Source organism: Hypomesus nipponensis, chromosome 17 (assembly GCF_054491055.1).
Source record: "Hypomesus nipponensis isolate SF chromosome 17, ASM5449105v1, whole genome shotgun sequence".
Taxonomy (NCBI): Eukaryota; Metazoa; Chordata; class Actinopteri; order Osmeriformes; family Osmeridae; genus Hypomesus; species Hypomesus nipponensis.
The window spans coordinates 5032501-5051432 of record NC_140377.1 but is presented as its reverse complement, the minus strand read 5'-3'; the positions used below and the strand labels follow the sequence as shown (position 1 = coordinate 5051432).

The 18932-nt window shown below is 43.7% G+C and overlaps 2 protein-coding genes across 2 annotated transcripts in view; one reads left to right on the top strand and one right to left on the bottom strand.

Moving 5' to 3' along the window:
• Positions 1-33: 33 nt before the first annotated feature.
• map3k14a (mitogen-activated protein kinase kinase kinase 14a) lies at positions 34-8889 on the bottom strand. Its single transcript, XM_084678802.1, has 16 exons — positions 8812-8889; positions 6198-6464; positions 6027-6105; positions 5615-5834; positions 4955-5329; positions 4693-4824; positions 4459-4588; positions 4212-4340; positions 2938-3042; positions 2667-2824; positions 2411-2561; positions 1445-1747; positions 1181-1290; positions 822-957; positions 616-716; positions 34-493 (listed from the first exon to the last, which is right to left on the bottom strand). The coding sequence occupies exons 2-16, from the start codon at positions 6454-6456 to the stop codon at positions 329-331; spliced, it is 2553 nt and encodes an 850-aa protein (XP_084534928.1). The 5' UTR covers positions 6457-6464; positions 8812-8889; the 3' UTR covers positions 34-328.
• A 2141-nt stretch (positions 8890-11030) lies between these two features.
• gpatch8 (G patch domain containing 8) overlaps positions 11031-18932 on the top strand; it is a 28591-nt gene continuing 20689 nt past the window's right edge. Inside the window, exons 1-2 of the mRNA XM_084678849.1 lie at positions 11031-11147; positions 16429-16506. Coding sequence (XP_084534975.1) covers positions 11103-11147; positions 16429-16506 — 123 coding nt within the window. The 5' untranslated portion in view covers positions 11031-11102. The remainder of the gene's footprint in view (positions 11148-16428; positions 16507-18932) is intronic.

Sequence of the window (18932 nt, the reverse complement as noted above, 5' to 3'; positions counted from 1 at the left end):
ATTAATGGTGTTGGAAATTTAATAACACAAAAGTGTAAAACAAACTTTATTTTAGCATGATATTTCATCTAATACAGATGGACAATTACATTTAAAAAACATCATGGTGGTTGCATTTGTACATACATTTCCGTCAGGTGATAATAGAGAAGCAATAATAAAATAATCGCATTCAAGACCAGACATTAAAAATGGCAACTTTTGCATATACCTCCACATTTTTCAATACTACATCACATACATTGAAACACACAATGGCATAAACTGTTTGGGGTGGACGGAAGACCTGACGACTCGATGGCAGTAACGACAGGTTGCGCATACAGGCTCAGTCTTGTGTCTCCAGGACCCCATCTCTGATTCTCCACGTCCAGGACGTGCTATGATCAGGGGCAGGAATACAGCGCAGACTGATACCAGCACTCTGCACCAGCTCGTTACAGACCACAGGCTGGCCCTCCTGTGTCTCCATAGTGAACACCCGCTCAGAGATCTAGGGATGAGTGAAATGCATTACTGATGACGCTAACAGGGGTTGTTAGACAGCATTAAAATAAAAAATAAAACACACAAGGTCAACTTTCAACTGATGTGTGAAAACCACCGAGCCCTCACCTGTTCGCTTATCCCCGTGGCAACGTGTCCTACTGTCACCCCTAGTTTCTCTCTGATCTGGATATGCTGCCCGTTAAAATCTCGGATGTAAATGCCCACTCCTGCACCAGTCAGAGGAATTATAATAGATCAAATATTTTATATAAATGGAACATTCCACCAATTTTGATACAATTGTTAGAGGAGATAAATGAGGCTTCTCTTACCTTCTAAACAACGGGGTGACGGCAGGTTCGAATGGCCCCGCCAATCCATACTAAAACCGGTCTCTGATTGGCTGTTGTATGAAAACACTCCGGAGCTGAGGTCTTCTCCCGGGCTGATGGACCAACGGCCAGAGTCCTGTGATCAGAGTGCCAGACAGACAGAGCAGGAAGACAGGAAGGTTGTAAATGCATATCATAATAATAATAATAATGTATTCTTAAAAAAAAAAATTGCCCAAATGTTGACGTACAGAGGGGGATTTGAACCTGCAACCCTCCCCCAATCTAGTGATGTTGCGAAGTGACCCTTTAAAGCACATTACTCCCTTGACTGTGAAACGTACATTTGGATCGGTTACCTTTTTGTCACCTTGTTCCCAGTTGGAGTGACTCTCACTGTTCAGGCATGAGAGCAGCTGCTCCACACTCTCGGGTGAGTACAGCTGAGACAGACTGATCAGGTAGAAATCTGGAGACAGACAGACAGATGGACGGACACAACAGAAATCCAACCATGAGAAAAGTAAGTAAAAACATTAATGACAGAGAGACTCATGCTCCTACTATTTATATGACTCACAACACTTTCTCTCTCACTCACATACTACAGTAATGGCACTCACCCTTTTCCAATTTGCGCAACTCAACCTCTGACAGAGTGGAAGACACATTTTCTGTCTTGTGTTTGGGGTGGACATGTGGTGGGGTAAGGAGGGGGAGAGTCGATTCTGCCCTTTTTTCCCCTTGGTCAGAGGCCTCCTCCTCATCATTTTCCCTCCATCCTGGATCCCTGGAAAGCTCGCAGGGGTCGTAACACTCCACAGAGATGGGAGGGCTGGAGCTGGGTTGAGGGGAGTACAAGGGGTGGTCGACGTTCTGTAGAGGTTCCTTGTAAGGTCCTCTGATGGGGCTAGTGAGTCCCCCCACTGCAGCGTCACAAACACATACAAAATATTCTTACTACATCACAAAACCTTTTTGTGGTAAACATTGTTATTACACAGCATTACAGCAGTCGATAGATTAATTAATTTAATGGAGTTATTTTAGCGAGATGATTGTGTTATTTGACATAGGTCTAGCTCTTTTAGCAAGTCAGCATTTTCTGTGAATTCAGCAAACACTTGGAAATGCTCTGCCATCACACATACGCACAAAAGACACGTCCACAACCTTCAAACATAGCCTTAAGGAATGGCTTGTTGCCAATCAGGTTTGCAAGCATTGATGTACTGTCTGCCTATGTGTGTTTGTCTTGTTAAGTGTTGATGTATGTTATGTGCCTCAGTGTTATGCATGTGCTTGTACTGCAGGTACACTTTTCTTTTGCTTATATGTGAACTGGTTGTGTCTGTACGTTACTGTCTGTTAATTGACTCATTTTAACCTCAGTACGTTATTTGACATTTTGTCATTTTATGCTGCCTTTAAACATCTGGCCGGAGACAGCAGATGAAAGTTAGCCTCTCTGGCTAACTCTGGCTCACTTACAGTTTTGCTGTTGATTGGTGTGCATTGTCCTTGAAATAAACGAGAATAAAAACCAAAACCAACAGATGATTGAACAGGCACAGTGTAGCTGTGGTCACCTTCTCTGAGGGCTCTGACTGCCTTTTTCTTGAGATCAGACGCTGAAGCTCTCACGATTGGGTCTTTCTGCAGCCCCGCCTTTAGGATCTCAGCAGTGAGCAAATTGCAGTCAGGGGGGATCTCTCTGAGAGGCGGTGGCCCATTGGCTATCTGTGACCACGGAAACACAAAGGATCAGCGTCGTTGAATGAACAGTTGTTCTGAAATGTGTTGGGAGACAGTTGGGAGACTCGCACATGGGTGGATGACTCCTACCTGGAGGTACAGAAGACAGTTGTAGTTTCGAATCCAGGGCTGGCACCCGTTGAGCATGTGCAGTAGCATGCAGCAGCTGCTCCACACGTCTGCCTTGGCTCCGCGGGGTTCCCCTTTCACCACCTCAGGGGCCATGTGAGTCTCCGTGCCCTTCATTTCTGTTCTCACACAGACACGGAAGGCGTGAACATTGAGGCGTCCACCAAGGTCACATACAGGTCACGCACTCTGGCCGACGGACTGAGCGTCTGAAGTCCTGTTAGTGTTTTACCTCGAGAGGAACTGAGGCTCTGCCCGTTGAGGTTCAGTCTCTCGGACTGTCCAAAGTCACACAAAAAGATGTCTTTCCCATCCTCGGAGAGCAACACATTTTCCGCTGAAAGACACACACGTGCAGAGAAGGAAATTTTACTTCATGTAGCTGTGCTGTGCTGGATTATCTGACGGTTGTTCTGTAATCCTTAGATAAGAAAGACGCATTTAGCAGCAGTGTAGCTATGCAGACTATGGTCTGATGGCCATTGGAGTAGAACAGTAGAATGTGAGTCATGTCGGCTATTAGGAAACAGCTGTTGGCCAAGACAATCATATCTAGAATGCATTTAGGGGCTGTTTACAGACAGGCAGCAGGTGATCAGAGTTGGCAAAGCCACCTTGTTTCCTATGCAGAACTGCATATCCGACACCAGGGGGAGTCTAGGTTCTGTCAACCCCTCTCCATCCCATTCTGCCCCTCCCCCACTTCTCCTTTCTGCCTTTTTTCATTTTTTTTTTTACTCTCTGTGATAAGTATTCTTTGTGGTACTCCCTTCCCCTCACGCTCACACTCTCTCGCTCTGTATTTTCTCTCTCAGTTCCCCTCCTTCGATCGGACTTGCACGCTTTTTCTCCCGTGCGCACATGCGCCGTCGCTAAAGTGAAGCGGTGAGTCACGCTGTGGGAAATTCCCGGCTTGGCAAGTTGTCTCTGTGATAGTCTGGTTTCACAACACAGGTGCGAGAGATCAAGACTCAATCTCTGACATTTGTGTTCCACACAACAACTACAAAAACACGACGAAAAAAAAGAAAAGAAAAAGAAATCTCAGTATGATTTCTATGACGACTCCTGTCTTCTCACATTTTCCTGAACGGTAGATGTTAAGAATTATTTGAAAACTCAAACACAATCAAACACCCAGCCCTGCATACTTCTATTCTAATTTTTTTTTATATAACGTAATAATTTAGAAGTATGCAGTGGCATAACGACATCTGTGACGTTGATAACAAACCAAACCGTTTCAAAATCGGTTGAAAATCGAGCAAGTTATGGTCATTTAAAAAGTACATGTAGAACCGACACAATGTTATGGGTGAGCGAGTTGACTGTAGCAAGATGGCCGCCATGTGCGGACGTTCGACTCCGTTGGCCAGCAACGCAGACAAGACATCTAGCCTTATATATATATATATATATATATATCTATGTTCAGACCCCATTTGTTTATGTGTGCAGTTGTTTATGTTGACTGTAGGAGTATTGAAGGTCAGATGTGTCCTGTACCTTTTATGTCCAGGTGTGCGACTTGTCTCTTCTGCAGGTACTCTAGTGTAGCTGTGACTTGAGAGTAGTAGTGCAGGGCTATGTCCTCTGGAAGTCGACCCCTGGTTGTGAGAAGCTGCCCCACAGAGCCTGGAGGGAACAGAGGGGGGGTCAGAAGGTCACCAAAACCTTCACAGTCACACGAAGCGCAGTCGACTTTAGAGAGCCCTGGCTGGAGGCAGAACACACAGAGGCAGGAAGGGCTTACCAGATTTGTACTCCATTAACAGGTGAATGTAAGGCCCCTCCCTCACCACTCCGAAGAGCTCCACCACGCGAGGAGACTTGAGGGCACTCCACGTGCTTACCTCCCCACTGTTGAAATTCTTCAGAGGAATCTGGGAGCAAATAAAAAGGGGATAAACGAAAGGGCACATCTCTGATGATGCACATCCACACGGACAACATGGTGAAGTACAGACACTCTTGTCTCTTATAGCACCTTTTTGGAAGCAAATCGGTAGTTTGTTTTTCTGTCTCGGACACTGTACACCTCTCCGTAGGATCCCCTCCTGATGAACTCAGAGGTGAACTCCTTCCCCTCTCTGTACTCATAGTCCACAGGCTGAATGTTCTAATGAGAAACCGGAAAGCAAGCAGGCGTGATTCCGACGACCAATGGAACAAGCATCTTATTCAACATCATCGTGATCATATATATCAGTAACAGAGTGATCCCCCCCGGAGTTGAGAGTCAGGCCTACCTCATTGAAAATGATGCCCTCATTTACGTCAGGCTCCGACGCAGAGAGCTCGTTCTCCTCGGCTTTCCTCGCGTCCGTCTCCACGTCTTTGGAAAAGGGACCTGCGAAACACCTGTCCCCCTGACTCACACTCCCCCGGAGGCCTGCCAGAGGCAGAGTGCAGTCTCCCACACTCAACAGTCCACACTCGCTGAGAGGTGAGTCCGAGTCACCGTCCAGCCCAAAGGCAGGGAGGTCGGAGAGAGGGCTACAATTTTGGGGGCCCCAGATGTGGCCTGGGTTGTAGGAATAAGATGACAGTCCCCTCCCTTGCTCGTCTGAACCTTGGAGATGGCTGTTGATGGTTCTTTCTCTCGGGGAATCTGACACCTTACCCTAAAGGGGGTACAAGCCATGAAAAGGACGATTACGGATAGTGGGTCTTCCAGGTAAAAAAAAAAAAAGAAGAAAAACTAAAGAGCTACCTGCAGGCACACTGTGCTGCCAGTTTATCGTGGGTTCTGGGCTTCACACATGAGGAAACATTGTCTGAACTCTTTGGATTATGTGTGTGCAAGGATGACTGTGGGTGCAACCTCAAATGTAATCTGAGCTACAGACAATTTATTTCCTGTCATTCATCAGAGTTTGAGACCAGAGTAAGAGCCATGTCGGACTTACCTGAAAGACCAGACGAATAGCGCCACTCTCCTGCTCCGGAACTCCAGAAGGAACTCTGCGCCTCGGTCTCGGCTTTCTGCTCTTCGCCTTCTCCTCTTTCTTCTTCTCCTTTCGCTTCTGTCTTTTCCGTTGCTTCTTCCTGGGGATGTGCTGGGCCCGGCAGGTGTCCAGGGGGTGCAGTGAGGTGGGGTCCACCACATGGTTGTGTTCCGAGAAGTGACTGTGGAAGACAAAATGACCCGCGTGATTTAATTCTGAACTAACTGGCATGAATATATCCAATGTCACAAAAGATGACAGCTATAGGATATGTTAAGACAAGAACTTTTAGACGGAACTACAAACTGCGTGAAAAGTGTCCCAAATGTGCAGGAGCGACACTGATGGACTGTGTTATTGAGTGAGGTCATACCCGCTGATTAGGCAGTTGGGGGGATTGTATGAGCGTGATGAACAGGAAGGGCTGAACTCCTGGGATTCTAGAGTTTCACCTGCACAGTATAGACAGCAGGTGTTAGCTCACTGGACTACTGTTCCTCTACATGATAAGGACTGTGGAGTGTTTTTCCTCATTTATACTCACATTCAGCCTGGGCGATAAAGGGGGAGTCCTCCCAACAGTTTGGTGGTCCTTCCCCTACTTGTGCTGTGCCTTGTGTCAAGACTTTTGCAATTATGGGGTGAACATTTTCCATAATGTCTCCTTTGCTCTCCTTGCTCCTCTTGTCCTCTACCCTCTGGACATGCGTTTGGTAGGCCAGGTCAGCTTTATTGCGGTCAGTTCCAAGTGAACAAGAGAATGGAGTGGTCGAGTTTCTGAGAAGCCTGCCACTGACTGCCATTTCATCTGCTGTGGAAGAAACACAATGTTGGAAACTGCAATCAAATTGGTAGTTAAAGGCAGCCTTGGATATTGGATCCACTGGTCAAACTCCTGCACCAGCATAACAACCCTTTAAAAATACACTAATCTAAGTTGTTACACCGCCAGTGGTAAATGTCAACAGACCGCAACCTGTGGTTGCATTGGTGTCAACTCTAATCAATCTATAAGCTTCATCTATAATCCTGACGAGATCTCATGTGAACTGGACTTTCCACCTGTTAGCAACGGAACAAAGCAAGGCTTGTTGTCGTGGTGATTATGTCGTTATCTCTTCCTTGTTCTTTGATCCACTGTTCTATCAGACTCTCAACAAAGACAGTTTAGTCTGTGATGCACAGAAACTTGATCAGTGGCACACCTTGCTCACTATAACTTCAAATTGGCGGAAGGATGCATAAGGCAGGAAACTCAATAACAGGCTTGTTTTGACAGTTACAACTGTGAAGTTAGTCAAGTATGAAGTACAGTAGAGTGATTTTGTTAGGTTCCTTCATGGAGCTAATGTAGACTGTGGACTTGGAATGGAGAACAGTAGACAGATCCTCAGATAAGACACAGATTAAATGTGAATTAATATGTCATAACTGCAATTTGACAAATGACTGTAACAAGATCTGATCACAGCATGTTTGAGTTGAGTGGTCAAATGGGGGGACTGATCAGAGACTGGAATAAGCTCTGAAGAACTACGAGCTATAGTTGCTGCCTGTTGCATCATGTGCTATGCTGCACTTGACCCTAGTTTATCTCCCTGTCTCTCGCCATTTGAACCACAGACAAAAGCTCCTTTAAGGCAATGAGGGTTCTAAACCCCCATGGTGCAAAACCAGCCTAAACAGCAACTATATATTTGATGATTAACTTAAAGAGAAATGGATTGTCTAGTCTTTTAATGTTCACATGCTGGATCAACAACGCAATGTACCCCTTGAAAAGTTTTTCAGTATGTCTTTAACCACATATTAAAGTCACTAAATGCTAAAGCTTGCGTGCACATGCACCTCTCCTGCAAAAACCACAACACAAAACCACACTCCAACTGAACATGAAAAGGGCCGGAAGTAGAGACGACCCAACTGAGAAAAAATATGTTAAGATTAGGGGACAGAAACATAGACATACCAGAGGCAGGTTTCTCTTCTGGTTATCCACTGTTAATAATCTCTTTCTGTATTATCTCTGTTTAATACATGCCCTGTAATCGGGCTGTGTAGCCTACGTCTGTTGCTTAGTGTCGCTTGATCCAAGCTTGCCCTGGGCCAACCTGAGAGCTGTAATTGGCTGATGGTGATTTACGGGAAATCATTCCCCCCCCCCCCCCCCCCCCCCCCTTCTACACTCCCTCTTTAACTCTGCAACAACAGGACTGGCCTGATTGCATGGCCTCTCTCTTGGCATTGTCATTGTCAGAATGACAATCAACAGATAGACAATGATGATCCAATTAAAAGGAAAACGTAGTCTAAATCAACCATGTTTGCACTGCGAAGAAACTGTAAACTTTGCAGCATTTAAGGCTAGTGTGTTGCAGTGGTTATTTTAGGCTGTCCAAAAAGTCGTCGTCTAGGGTTCTTACTGATTTAAGGTCAAGACCAAACCTTCCTCAAATCCTTCCTCAAATAGTAAAAATACGGAACATATTTCCCACAGCATTGCTGTTTGTATGGGAACGAGGCGTTTCCTTATATGTGTAGCTTAAATATAGGAAATAACCGTGTCCACTAATACAACATTAGGCCTACCGAATAATACATGATGAAGAGCTTTGCACACAAATTAGGATTTGTTCCCAAGCTTTAATGTGTAGCCAACTTCGTGTCAGTAAAAAAAAGCTTGATAACTCTTATTCTTTATGAAATCCTCTTTCTCACAGGCCAATAAGCATATTCTGGTCTATTAATAATAAATAAAACAACCGAAGGCTGCGAAACGCAAACCAATATGCATTGTTTTACATTGAAAGGTCATGTGATGTGCAGTGTCAATGTGTCTTGAAATACAGATGTAATGTATAAACACTAGCCTGCTCCTTGAAGCAGACATTGGATCTGACCAAAACGTTCAATATTGTACGAACACAAACGAGACTTTTAAGAATTGGCCATTCCAGAGAGCAAAAACATAGGCTACTGGGCAGCTTACAAGAATGTACGCAATGATTTAGTTGCTTCCTTGTCTTTTCGTCTTTTCACTCGCCGCCATTTCACGTTCAACTTTGTGCCATTAAAAGTCATAATTAGGCTGTGAAACAAATGTTTTACTATGGAGTAATACTTGTTGGACTATAACAGTTAAATTTAAATTGACTCACCTGTTGTTCCTGTAAATACGCTGAAAGGCGTTGGCTCAGTTTGTCTTCGCTCAACGTTTAGATCGGTTCAGAATTAGATCTGAAATGATTACGTCATGATGGGTGTTAAAAAACGAAAGTCAGCTCACCCGAAGATTGGCCTAAAATGTTTTACATTAAATAGTTTCCCTTATAACTATAGTTATCGACAGACGTATAGCTTAACGTTTTGAACTTAACTAAAGAAACAAGAAAGTACTAATTCTCTTTTCGATGGTTTCGCCATGCCATGAAGATTACCATTAAAATATTAGAGAAAACACGCATTTGTCAAATTGTAAATAAATGAGTCCTTGTTTGACATTTTATTTAATAATGGATTCGGTATAAGTGTATTCGCCTCCTTTCCTCGGTTCAATGTCTCTTTCTTATTAAAATTGCAAACTAAAATATTATCAAACTCTTTTCTATTTATATTATTACAAGAACAACCAATTGTGTGTTGTCAGTTATTGATGATTCAATAAAAATCAAACTGTAGGCTACAGTAGGGCAAGATTAAATAAAGATGCAGAACAAACTACTTGTTTGCAATTTACATTTAATGACCACACATGAAGTGTATGAAGATATTCTTAAGGGATTCGCTATGGATAACAGCGTCTGCTAAATGACTAAACGTAACGTAAACGGAGTACAGATCTGTTGCATCTATGTGCCGATTGATTTGCCAGAGGGACTTGCTATTGATAATGACAAATGTGCAGCACGCACCATTACAAATGCACTGCAGAAACTATGAGTAAATTGTGTCGTTCAAACTGCAGAGTATTACAGTATAACTATGCTTCTAAACTAGACCGCACCATTTCAATGATATGCAATATACGTCTAGACATGTTTACTGTAACTTTGCTTCTCTTATCTATCTGGGCTTAATTGCAATGGCATGATGCCTGGCTAGTGGCTAAACGTTCAGGCCCTGCCCAGATCCCGCATAAAGATGAGGAAATACAGAAATAAATGTACACATAAATAAATGCAGAAATAAATGTATCAATAAATATTGTCCATACATAGAAATAATTTTACAATGTAGAGTCGTTTATTTTCTACGCAATGTATTTCTGTATTTATTTATGCATGTATTTATGTGTACATTTATTTCTGTATTTCCTCATACTTCTTGTCTGCTTACTAACTGGGTTTGGACCTGTTGGACCCCTTGCATACCCAATAAAAATATTCTTTTTCGACAGCTTGCAGTGTCGTTATTTGTCCACTAGATAGAACCAATGTCTTATTTTATACTGTTGGGTGAGTTGTCACTTATGAACAATTTCTTCATGAAATAAAACGTGGTGATTATCTGGGAGTAGTTTGATGTAAAGGAGCGTAAGCTGTTTGACACAGTCATCTCCCTGACAATCTCAGGCAACATCAACCAATTACTTGCAGTGACGTGCCTGTTGGTCAACTACCAATACGGACCTTCAGTCTGACCATGGGCCAAGCTAGTGTGTTAATTTGGTAGCAGCAAAATAATAATTTGCTTATCTATGACATGCATCAAACATTTGTGTTGCACATGTTGTGCACATTTTGACCATGATGACAGTGAGATGTTTAAACACCACCACTAGATAGCATGATGGTCGTAGAAATCCATCCAGATTGACATTCTATGACGGTCAAGTCCTTCAGAATGTTTGTATGAAAAGTTTGTTGTATTGATAACATTTGATTAAATGTATGTGAAAGCTACCACCTCACTGAATATGTTTCCAAAATATAAAAGTCTCCTATCGCATAACATCTAGCAACATAATTTCAAGGCACAAATACGGCGTTGTATTGGCATAACTGCGTTATCAGGGAGCGGCTGTCAATTGGCCAAAATCGACATCAGTCATATATTTTGGCATTAGGTCTCTTTGTTTTGATGTTAACTGAAACAACCCATATGGCCAGGTTGAAATAAAGCAGAAATTCGATGGAATCCGGATCACAATGCATTGTCTTTTATTATACAGTTTACAAGTTTCAAAAATAGCGGTGAAAAAACAGAGAGCATTTAGCTCTTCACCCCTTACCCGCTACTCAAATCCGTCATTATATGCCTTATTGTATATTTATATTGATAGGCCGAAAGCGCCAGTCAAGATGCACCGTAGGGCGTTCGTGACTCCTTAACCGAATGTACAGCACTTTCAATTGGACAGTCGTTTGCTTGCAACATGCCAGTGGGCGTTTCCAGTTTGCGCTAAGCTGGTCCATTCAGAAGAGACGAAAGAAGCTGCTGCGTACAGAAAATGGCTGATAGATTTTCGAGGTTCAACGAGGAGCGTGATTTCCAGGTAATTTTACCGTAAATGCAAGCAACTGAAAGTGAATTAGTCAAATGTATATTACGAAAACATTTTATCCAGCTACTTACAATCATTTCAAGACTAAGCCATGTACTTATATTATCATTCCTAGCGCGCAATGACGGTGGAACCTGCTGTGTGTAGCTAAAAAGAGCTGCAAGCTAGCTAGCTGGCTCTAGTAACACCACTAGCCTAGTAGCTGTGATAGCCAGCCTACCGTCAGGTGTGTGTTCGTCGTGTTGCATAAATCGAGTTTAGTGCGAACAAAAAACAACATTTACAGTGAGTTTAGTAAGTAAATATTAGAAATGGTAATGCCAATGTTACTGTAAACCTAGCTTGGTAGTGACCTTGGGAAATGGTGATTGAAAATTGATGCTAACTAGCGCGAATGGAGCTAATGTTTACTGACTAGCTAGCTATATATCATAACAAGTTGTACAGCCTGAAGATGTTACTTTGTGTCGACACTTCTTGATGTAGTTGTTATTGTAAACTACTGGCAACACATTGGTGGTAGTGTTACCAATCTAACCATCTGTCGTAGCCTACTAATTAAAAAACATGTTTACTCATTGTCAATGAGCTAACCGTTACTGTCAACTAAAATGCCATATGGCATCTCAGTAGATTTACTTGTGTTTATTTACTCGTTTATTTTAGGCAACTGCTAGACCGATGCCAGACGTTTTTGTGTCGAATCCGTTCCATGCATTACCTGTGTTTTGTCATTTTTATTTCATGTCAACAACATTATCATCGACAGATTCCAGCAATTTAGATTGATTATTAAGACCTCAGTTTCAGAAAAAAATATGTATATTTTTGTGATTTGCCAAAGCTTACTCTCTAGCCCATGTTAATTCAAGACAAGACTGAGGAAAAAGCGCTACTGTGTGATAGCATCCACTAAAGTAGTTAATTTCCTGTTTTTCGTTTCGGCAACCATGTGTATCTGCAATGTGGTTTGTTAGAATGTGTAAGGGTTTTGATGCACTTTGTCTTGTGGACTCAGACCACATGAGATGACCAGCTGGTCTCTGCATGCCCTGCAAAAGCCCCAGGAGGCCATCTCAATGGCTCCATCTGTGAGAAAAGGTGTGCAGCCTACCATGCCACAGCTTGGAAAGACTGTCTGACTGCTGTTTCAATTTGTCACTCACTGTTCATACCTCGTAAAAAAAAAAAAAAGAAATAATGTTGTCATTCCTGCTTGGCATGTTCTCATCTCCATTGTATTGTGTGCACAATGATCTGTTTACATGAGGTCACCCACCCACATTTGTCAGACGCATAAATTAAATGATTTAGAGAAGTCTAACACTTTTAACTACTCAGTTTGTCGGTTAATCTTGTTGGGTTGCGACTGACCAGAAGGGGATGCTCTGGTTATGATCCGGATGCTGTGGGATTTAGGGGGTTGAATGCTTCCTGTGAATGACGACCCCCCCCCCCCCCCCAAGGGAAGTGCCCATCATGTGCTGTTTCTGCGGAGCTCATTCCCAACATTCTGCAAAGTTCAGCAATTTAGCTTTTCATTGCCGTCCCAATTAAAGGAGAGCGATGGCCAATATGGGAGTGGTGTCGGGGAGGACACGGATGCCCTGACCAATGTTAATTAGAAAACTCAGTGATTAGAGAGTTTTATCATCAGCCTACAACTAGCCCAGTTACAAATCATTCACAGCATCTGAACCTTAAATGGTCCAAAAGAAAACATCTTAAATACGTCTGCCTACTTACTGTTCTACTCTTATAATCTGAAACTGTTCCTATCCATGAGGTCTTTCTGGGTACGGATCAAACGGAAATTTGAGTAGCAATGTTTCCCATTAAATTAACAGACTGTGGGGATCCCATTACATAGGGAGTCGAAAATACTTGTACACTTCTTATAATGACATTGCTTCATTAACGCAGCTCTCATTCCCTCTCTTTAATGTTAGCTAGGTAACTATTTTACCTTCATTTCTTTTATGGCTCAAATGAATGCACTTGTCAAATTTGTTTTTTTTTGATAATTTGCATTTGTGTTTGATAACTGCATTAATCTCCGTCTTGTTTACCAGATAGGAATCTAGCCTCTTAATTTAGCTCTGTAAGTGCTATAGATCAGTGGTTCTCAACCCTGGTCCTCAAGTACCCCCCTGTCCTGCATGTTTTAGATATTTCCCTGTTCCAACACACCTGATTCAAATGAATAGCAGTGTCGGTTAGGAGGCTTCCGCAAAACTAGATAACGATCCGTTCATTTGAATTAGGTGTGTTGGAGCAGGGAAACATCTAACATGCAGGATAGGGGGTACTTGAGGACCAGGGTTGAGAACCACTGCTCTAGATTGATACATTTAACTTTGAAATGTGCATGTTTTTTGTTATCCCAGAAGTTAGAGGGAACTGACTTATCCTGGGCTGGCTCATGCTGACAGCTCTGGTTCAGTTGTAGAAGACCTAGAGAGCAGTATTGTAATGTTCTGTCTGCATGGGAGATATGTATCATGGAATTCCATTGTTCTATTTTAGTGGCTCTAAAAGTGCTCTTGTGGCTAGAATAATGAATGAATAGATTCCCCCCCCCCCAGTGTTGTTGTATTTTGATAAATGGTTTGTGTATATGTCAGGTCTATATGAATTAGTCTTTGTCTGAGTGGGCAGCTCCCACCCAGGACAGAAGAACTCTGTATGAGAGCTCTCTGGCTCAAGCGTTCAGATGCTCAGTATTCACTGGTTGTCTTTCCACACGGCTTCATGGTAGCTTGCTGCCAAGCAACACTGCACCCGGAGCACCCAAACTCACAGAAGGCCTGTCTGCAGCAGAGCCAGACTCTGCCTCATCCCACTGTCATGAACAGCCTATTGATTTACTTTGTTGTTGGGGCTCTGACGTTCTGTGTGTCAGAGGATTTATACAGACCGTATCCATCCTAGGGAGATGGCACCAGCAGCCTTCATCCTTCAAGACCTCCCTTTCAGCCAATCATTATAGAGTTATAAGTCCCACAATAAGCCTGCATGCAGAAAACTGATCAATTTCTGTTGTTATTGTGTATTTGTTGACATGTGGTTGGGATTCTTGTCCAGGGGGGAGAATTGGAATCCCAGAAGCAGCCGAAATGTGAGATCGTTATGTGGCTTGTTGTACGTCAGGCGGTCTGAATTGATGCTGAGGAGAAGGGAAGAGGGAGTAAGAGTCATCGATTTGCTCATGCACAGTATAGCTCTCGCTCCTTTTCCCACCAACGCTCTAGCCTAATAGACTTTTCTGTTCCTGAACATGCTGATGCAGTGCCCTGGTCAATCTGAACTTAACACCACTAATGTGGGAATCGAACAACCTTTGAAGACTGATTTCTGCAGGTGATTTGTAGTAAACGGAAATATTCCATCCAATGGTCATTGCTTTCCCCTACGGGTTTGAATTTAATTTGCATAAGGCCGGCTTGGCTTAGCTGTGTCCTTCAACATTGTAGGGGACAGGGTGCGGTGGAGACAATCTGCTATGTTCTCTGAGGATTAATCAGCACATTAGAAGTTGGCAGAAAGGATCCAGTCTAGGCCTAATTGGTTGATGATAGAAAAGAACGACCGTCCACTATCCTCCTCAAAAGACTTTGGTGTTCTAAAACCTATAGATCGAGTCATGTTGTTAGTTGAGTTGGTGTGTGAGAAGGGGATTGACATAGGATGTGTGTTCCAGGCTTTAGGGTAAGGAGATCCATCTGTCTAGCATGTCAAGGTGACCTTCTGCATTCATTGTCCGATAGGAAGATATCTAGTCTCAGAACAGATACGGCACTGTAAACACCCAGGCCCTGCAGGATAGAGTGACAAAGGCCTACTTCTCATCCTGCATTATACTAAGACCAATGACTCCTTCTGTGGATAGCTAAGGACAGGAAAACATAGTTTAGATTGTGCTTGGTCTGTGGGTCCGCTAAAGAATCAGTGTTTTATGTTGTTATGGGATTGGTCTCTAATGACCTCACGGCATTGAAATGCAGTAGACTAGGTGCTGTCTGAACCAGCTCAACCACTGTCGCAATTGCTGTTCATTTTCTCTGTCTAGTTAGATAGTAGGCTTGACCTGATATGCAACTGTCAACATTCAGGCAGGGCAAGATAACCCTATCAGTTTCTAATGTAGTGGACCAAATAGAAACATGGTTCCTGAATTTCCTGTTGGAATGACACCCACAATCAGCCTGCCTGTTTACTCGGTGCTTTAGAGACTGTGGCAATTGAAATATCTGTTGGCTCTTGGGAAGTGAAATGGTTTCACTTCTATGTAGAGAACACAAACAAAAAACCTTCCTCTTTATCTGTTCCACTTTCTTCTTACTGTCTTTTCTTCTGGTCTGTCACTTTGCTATCATAGGGCCCTTTGAAATACTCAATTTTGCTCTACCGACACAGTTTTTGTTGTTGTTGTGACCTTGTTTTGAGCTATTTTATCTATTTTTGTTTCGGTGACTTCGACACAGCTCCTCTGCTTCACTATATCTGAACCATTCACATTGACTTTAAATTAATTTGATTGAATGAAAATGCTTATACTTTTTATTGAGTACACATTTTGGATCACCGTATTCAAAGTAGGGATGCACCGAATCCAGGATTCAGTTTCGGCCGAATATTGGGCTTTTTGATGGGGTTTGGTTTTGGCCGAATCTTTAGATTTTTTTTTCACCAAATCCAAACCCTACGCTTGCACTACGCTGGTCGACATAATGACGCCGTCGTTGATTACGGGAAGGTTTTACGTAGGTGACTGTTCAATGCAGTAGGCTGACAGAATTATTATATATTAATATTGATTGGATCTTGAGATAGGGTAAACATAGGCACATGGTATTTGTCAAAATAGTTTTTCCCACTTGTCTTCTTGGCATAACGTTGCCTATTCTTTTTTTTCTTTTCTTTTTTTACAAAAAAATAAAATACACTGCTGTTGACGTTGTTTACTTCATTAATGTGTTTACTGTGTTAATGCACTGAGGATGGGAGTAGGATTCGCTATTCGGTTTTGGATTTGGCCGAATCTTAACCAGCGGATTCGGTATTCGGCCGAACCCCCCCAAAAATATGGATTCGATGCATCCTCAAATCAAAGTATTTAAGTCCGGTCCATTTTTCCCCATGTTTGTCAGATTTTTAAATGCAATGACATCTGCAAGGCTTCACATCGTACAGATCATGGAGCCCTTCTGTCTCTCCCTCTCATGGTACCTCTGTCCCTGCCTGACCTCTGGTCTTCATCACTGTGTTCCAGGGAGGGAATCACTTCGACCAGTATGAAGATGGCCAGCTGGAGTTGGAACAGGCCTCCCTGGACAAGCCCATAGAATCGGTAAGGTTGCATCCCTCAACATGCGTCCTTGGACCAACTCATCTTGACACCATATGTGAGAGTGGATGACTGGCCCAGACAGGGTTAAAAAGCTACGCCTCTTGTTCTGTATTCACCCTGCTTATGTGGTAGACATGGATCCCTTCACAGCCCTGTCTAACCAATAGTCACTTATGTCTCCTCCCCTAGTGGCTTAACAGGCCTCCTTTCCTTAAGACTTCTGCTTCCTGCTCCATTTCCCCTGTGTGGTAGTCTCAGTCATTTATTAGCTGGAAGGAGAGGATTTGCAAGAATGTTCACTTTATTCTGAGACATGAACTTTTGAATGCGTGCCTGTATCCCATTTAGCCATTCTTAAGTGATTCAGGCCCTAGCTGACAGTACATAGTTGTGTGTGTGTGTGGAGTGGATAAATCACTGTAGCCAAAGCCGGTGTGTTTCATTCCAGCTATGTGTTCTGGTGCAGTGCGAGTCCTTGAGTTGAGCCCCATACGGCCCTCTTATCCTTGGTGGCCAAACACTTCCTGACAACTGAGGAGTTTGAGCCAAGCCCCACCCCCTCCTCCCACCCCCACACACCTCCACACATACTGAAACACACAAAGATGGAAGCCCTTCTGTAACCCACCCCCCTAATAATAGAGAATCATAACCCTCTGACCCTTTGCCCACTAAAGCATGAAGACATTCACGGTGGGGGCCTTTCAATCGATCAGATCCAGTCAAATACTATCAGAGGGGTAACCCAATTGGAATGTACTCACCTATAATTGCACCTCCTCTAACTGATCTGGTTGTTGAATGTCTAATATTGGATCTTCATGGGTCAAAATGACTGGACTGGAACCGAGATATGGTGCTTTATCCACTCCAGTGAGTGTGAGAACATGCTTGGTATCTATATTTATATATTTACATGTATATATGTGTATGTGTGTGTCAGAGAGTTATGTATGTGTGTTAGTATACTCTGTGTGTGTGTTGTGTGCATAGGACAGTGATCTTATTGTACACAACTTGGGGTGTTCGACATTTCTCTCCTGCAGCGAATTGGCCCCTATTAGCTAAGCAGCAATGACCCGGTTTGTATTTGCACGCTCTGCTTTTCTACTCCTACCTTAGGGTCTCCTTGTAACGCTTCTCTCTGTCTTTCTCTTTGTCTCTCTCTCTCTCTGTCTCTCTCTCTCTCTGTGCATCTCTCTCTCTCTGTCTCTCTCTCTGTCTGTCTCTCTCTCTCTCTCTGTGTATCTCTGTCTCTCTCTCTCCCCCTCCCTCCCTCCCTCTCTCCTTGTCTCTCTCTCTCCTGTCAACCTCTTCTCATCTCTGTGCTTCTCTACTTTCCCTCAATCAAGTATCTTTATCCCTTCTTCTCTCTCTCAATCTCTCTTTCTATTTCTCTACTACACAGTGATTCGGTGTACAGTACCCTCTGTCATTCTGTGCTGGCATGGTGCTTGTGCAACTGGGACTGCATTTTTCGCTGACGAGGCACATAGATAATATCGCAGGCAGCTCATTTCTACCCCCCCTCCCCATCTATCCCCTCCCCCTTCTCGGAAGCGTTATGGTGAGCAGGCCTGAATTCCACTCTAATCTCCACAGTGCCTTCCTTCCCCTCTTCAATTACAGCACTGAATATATGCTCCGACTTCTACCTAATCATATTTTGAAGCACCCAAGTATCTAAAGACCGTTGTGAACAATGTGAACCGCAGCTTGTAAGAGCTCGTTTGGGCTAATGTAGCCATCACAGGTAAGATGATTTACTTCAATGTAAGGTTTTTAAATTGACGGACCACAGGCATTTACCGTTTGAATAGACAGCCCTCCCTGTAAAGCTTGTAAGATAACGAGTCTGTCAGACACTTTGGTGTACATCAGCCTGCGTGTGTTCCAGGACGCTGGACAGCGGTAGCAACACCAAGGTCAGTCTGTCCTCTTAGCTGCCACATGCTGCGGCTTAGACAGCCTCACTTCCAAACGGCCTCCTTTCCCATGCTGGCCTGAGGCCTGCCAGCGACAGACAGACCTGACCGAGCAGGGTGCTTCAGGTGTGGGGGCGGGGGGTGGAGCCGGCCGGAGTACCCACTCCAGGCAGAGCGGCCCACAGGCAGTGGGTGGAGATGGGGGAGAGATGGCCTGCTCACCTGGCTGAAGTGGTTCTCTTGCTCCTGCGCTATTGTCTATGGAGGGGGCGCTGAGGGCTGGGCCGCACCGAACAGCTCCCATCACACACGGAAACAGGGTCGGCTGTCCCACTCCCAAGACACACACACACACACAGAACATGCACACACACAGAACATGCACACATGCACCAAACCTATTCAGGCCAAATTATTAAAGAGCTATCACAGACACGTCATTTCCAAGGTTAGGACCCCCCCCCCCCCCCCCCTTCCCCTCCCACCACAGTAGCTGTGCTC

Excerpts from the sequence above, each read along its gene's own strand:
- map3k14a (XM_084678802.1), bottom strand. The coding sequence starts at position 6,456 with ATGGCAGTCAGTGGCAGGCTTCTCAGAAACTCGACCACTCCATTCTCT. Across the intron at positions 4,589-4,692 it reads ACCGATTTGCTTCCAAAAAG|ATTCCTCTGAAGAATTTCAA; the intron begins GTGCTATAAGAG and ends ATTTGCTCCCAG. Across the intron at positions 494-615 it reads CCACGGGGATAAGCGAACAG|ATCTCTGAGCGGGTGTTCAC; the intron begins GTGAGGGCTCGG and ends ACTCATCCCTAG.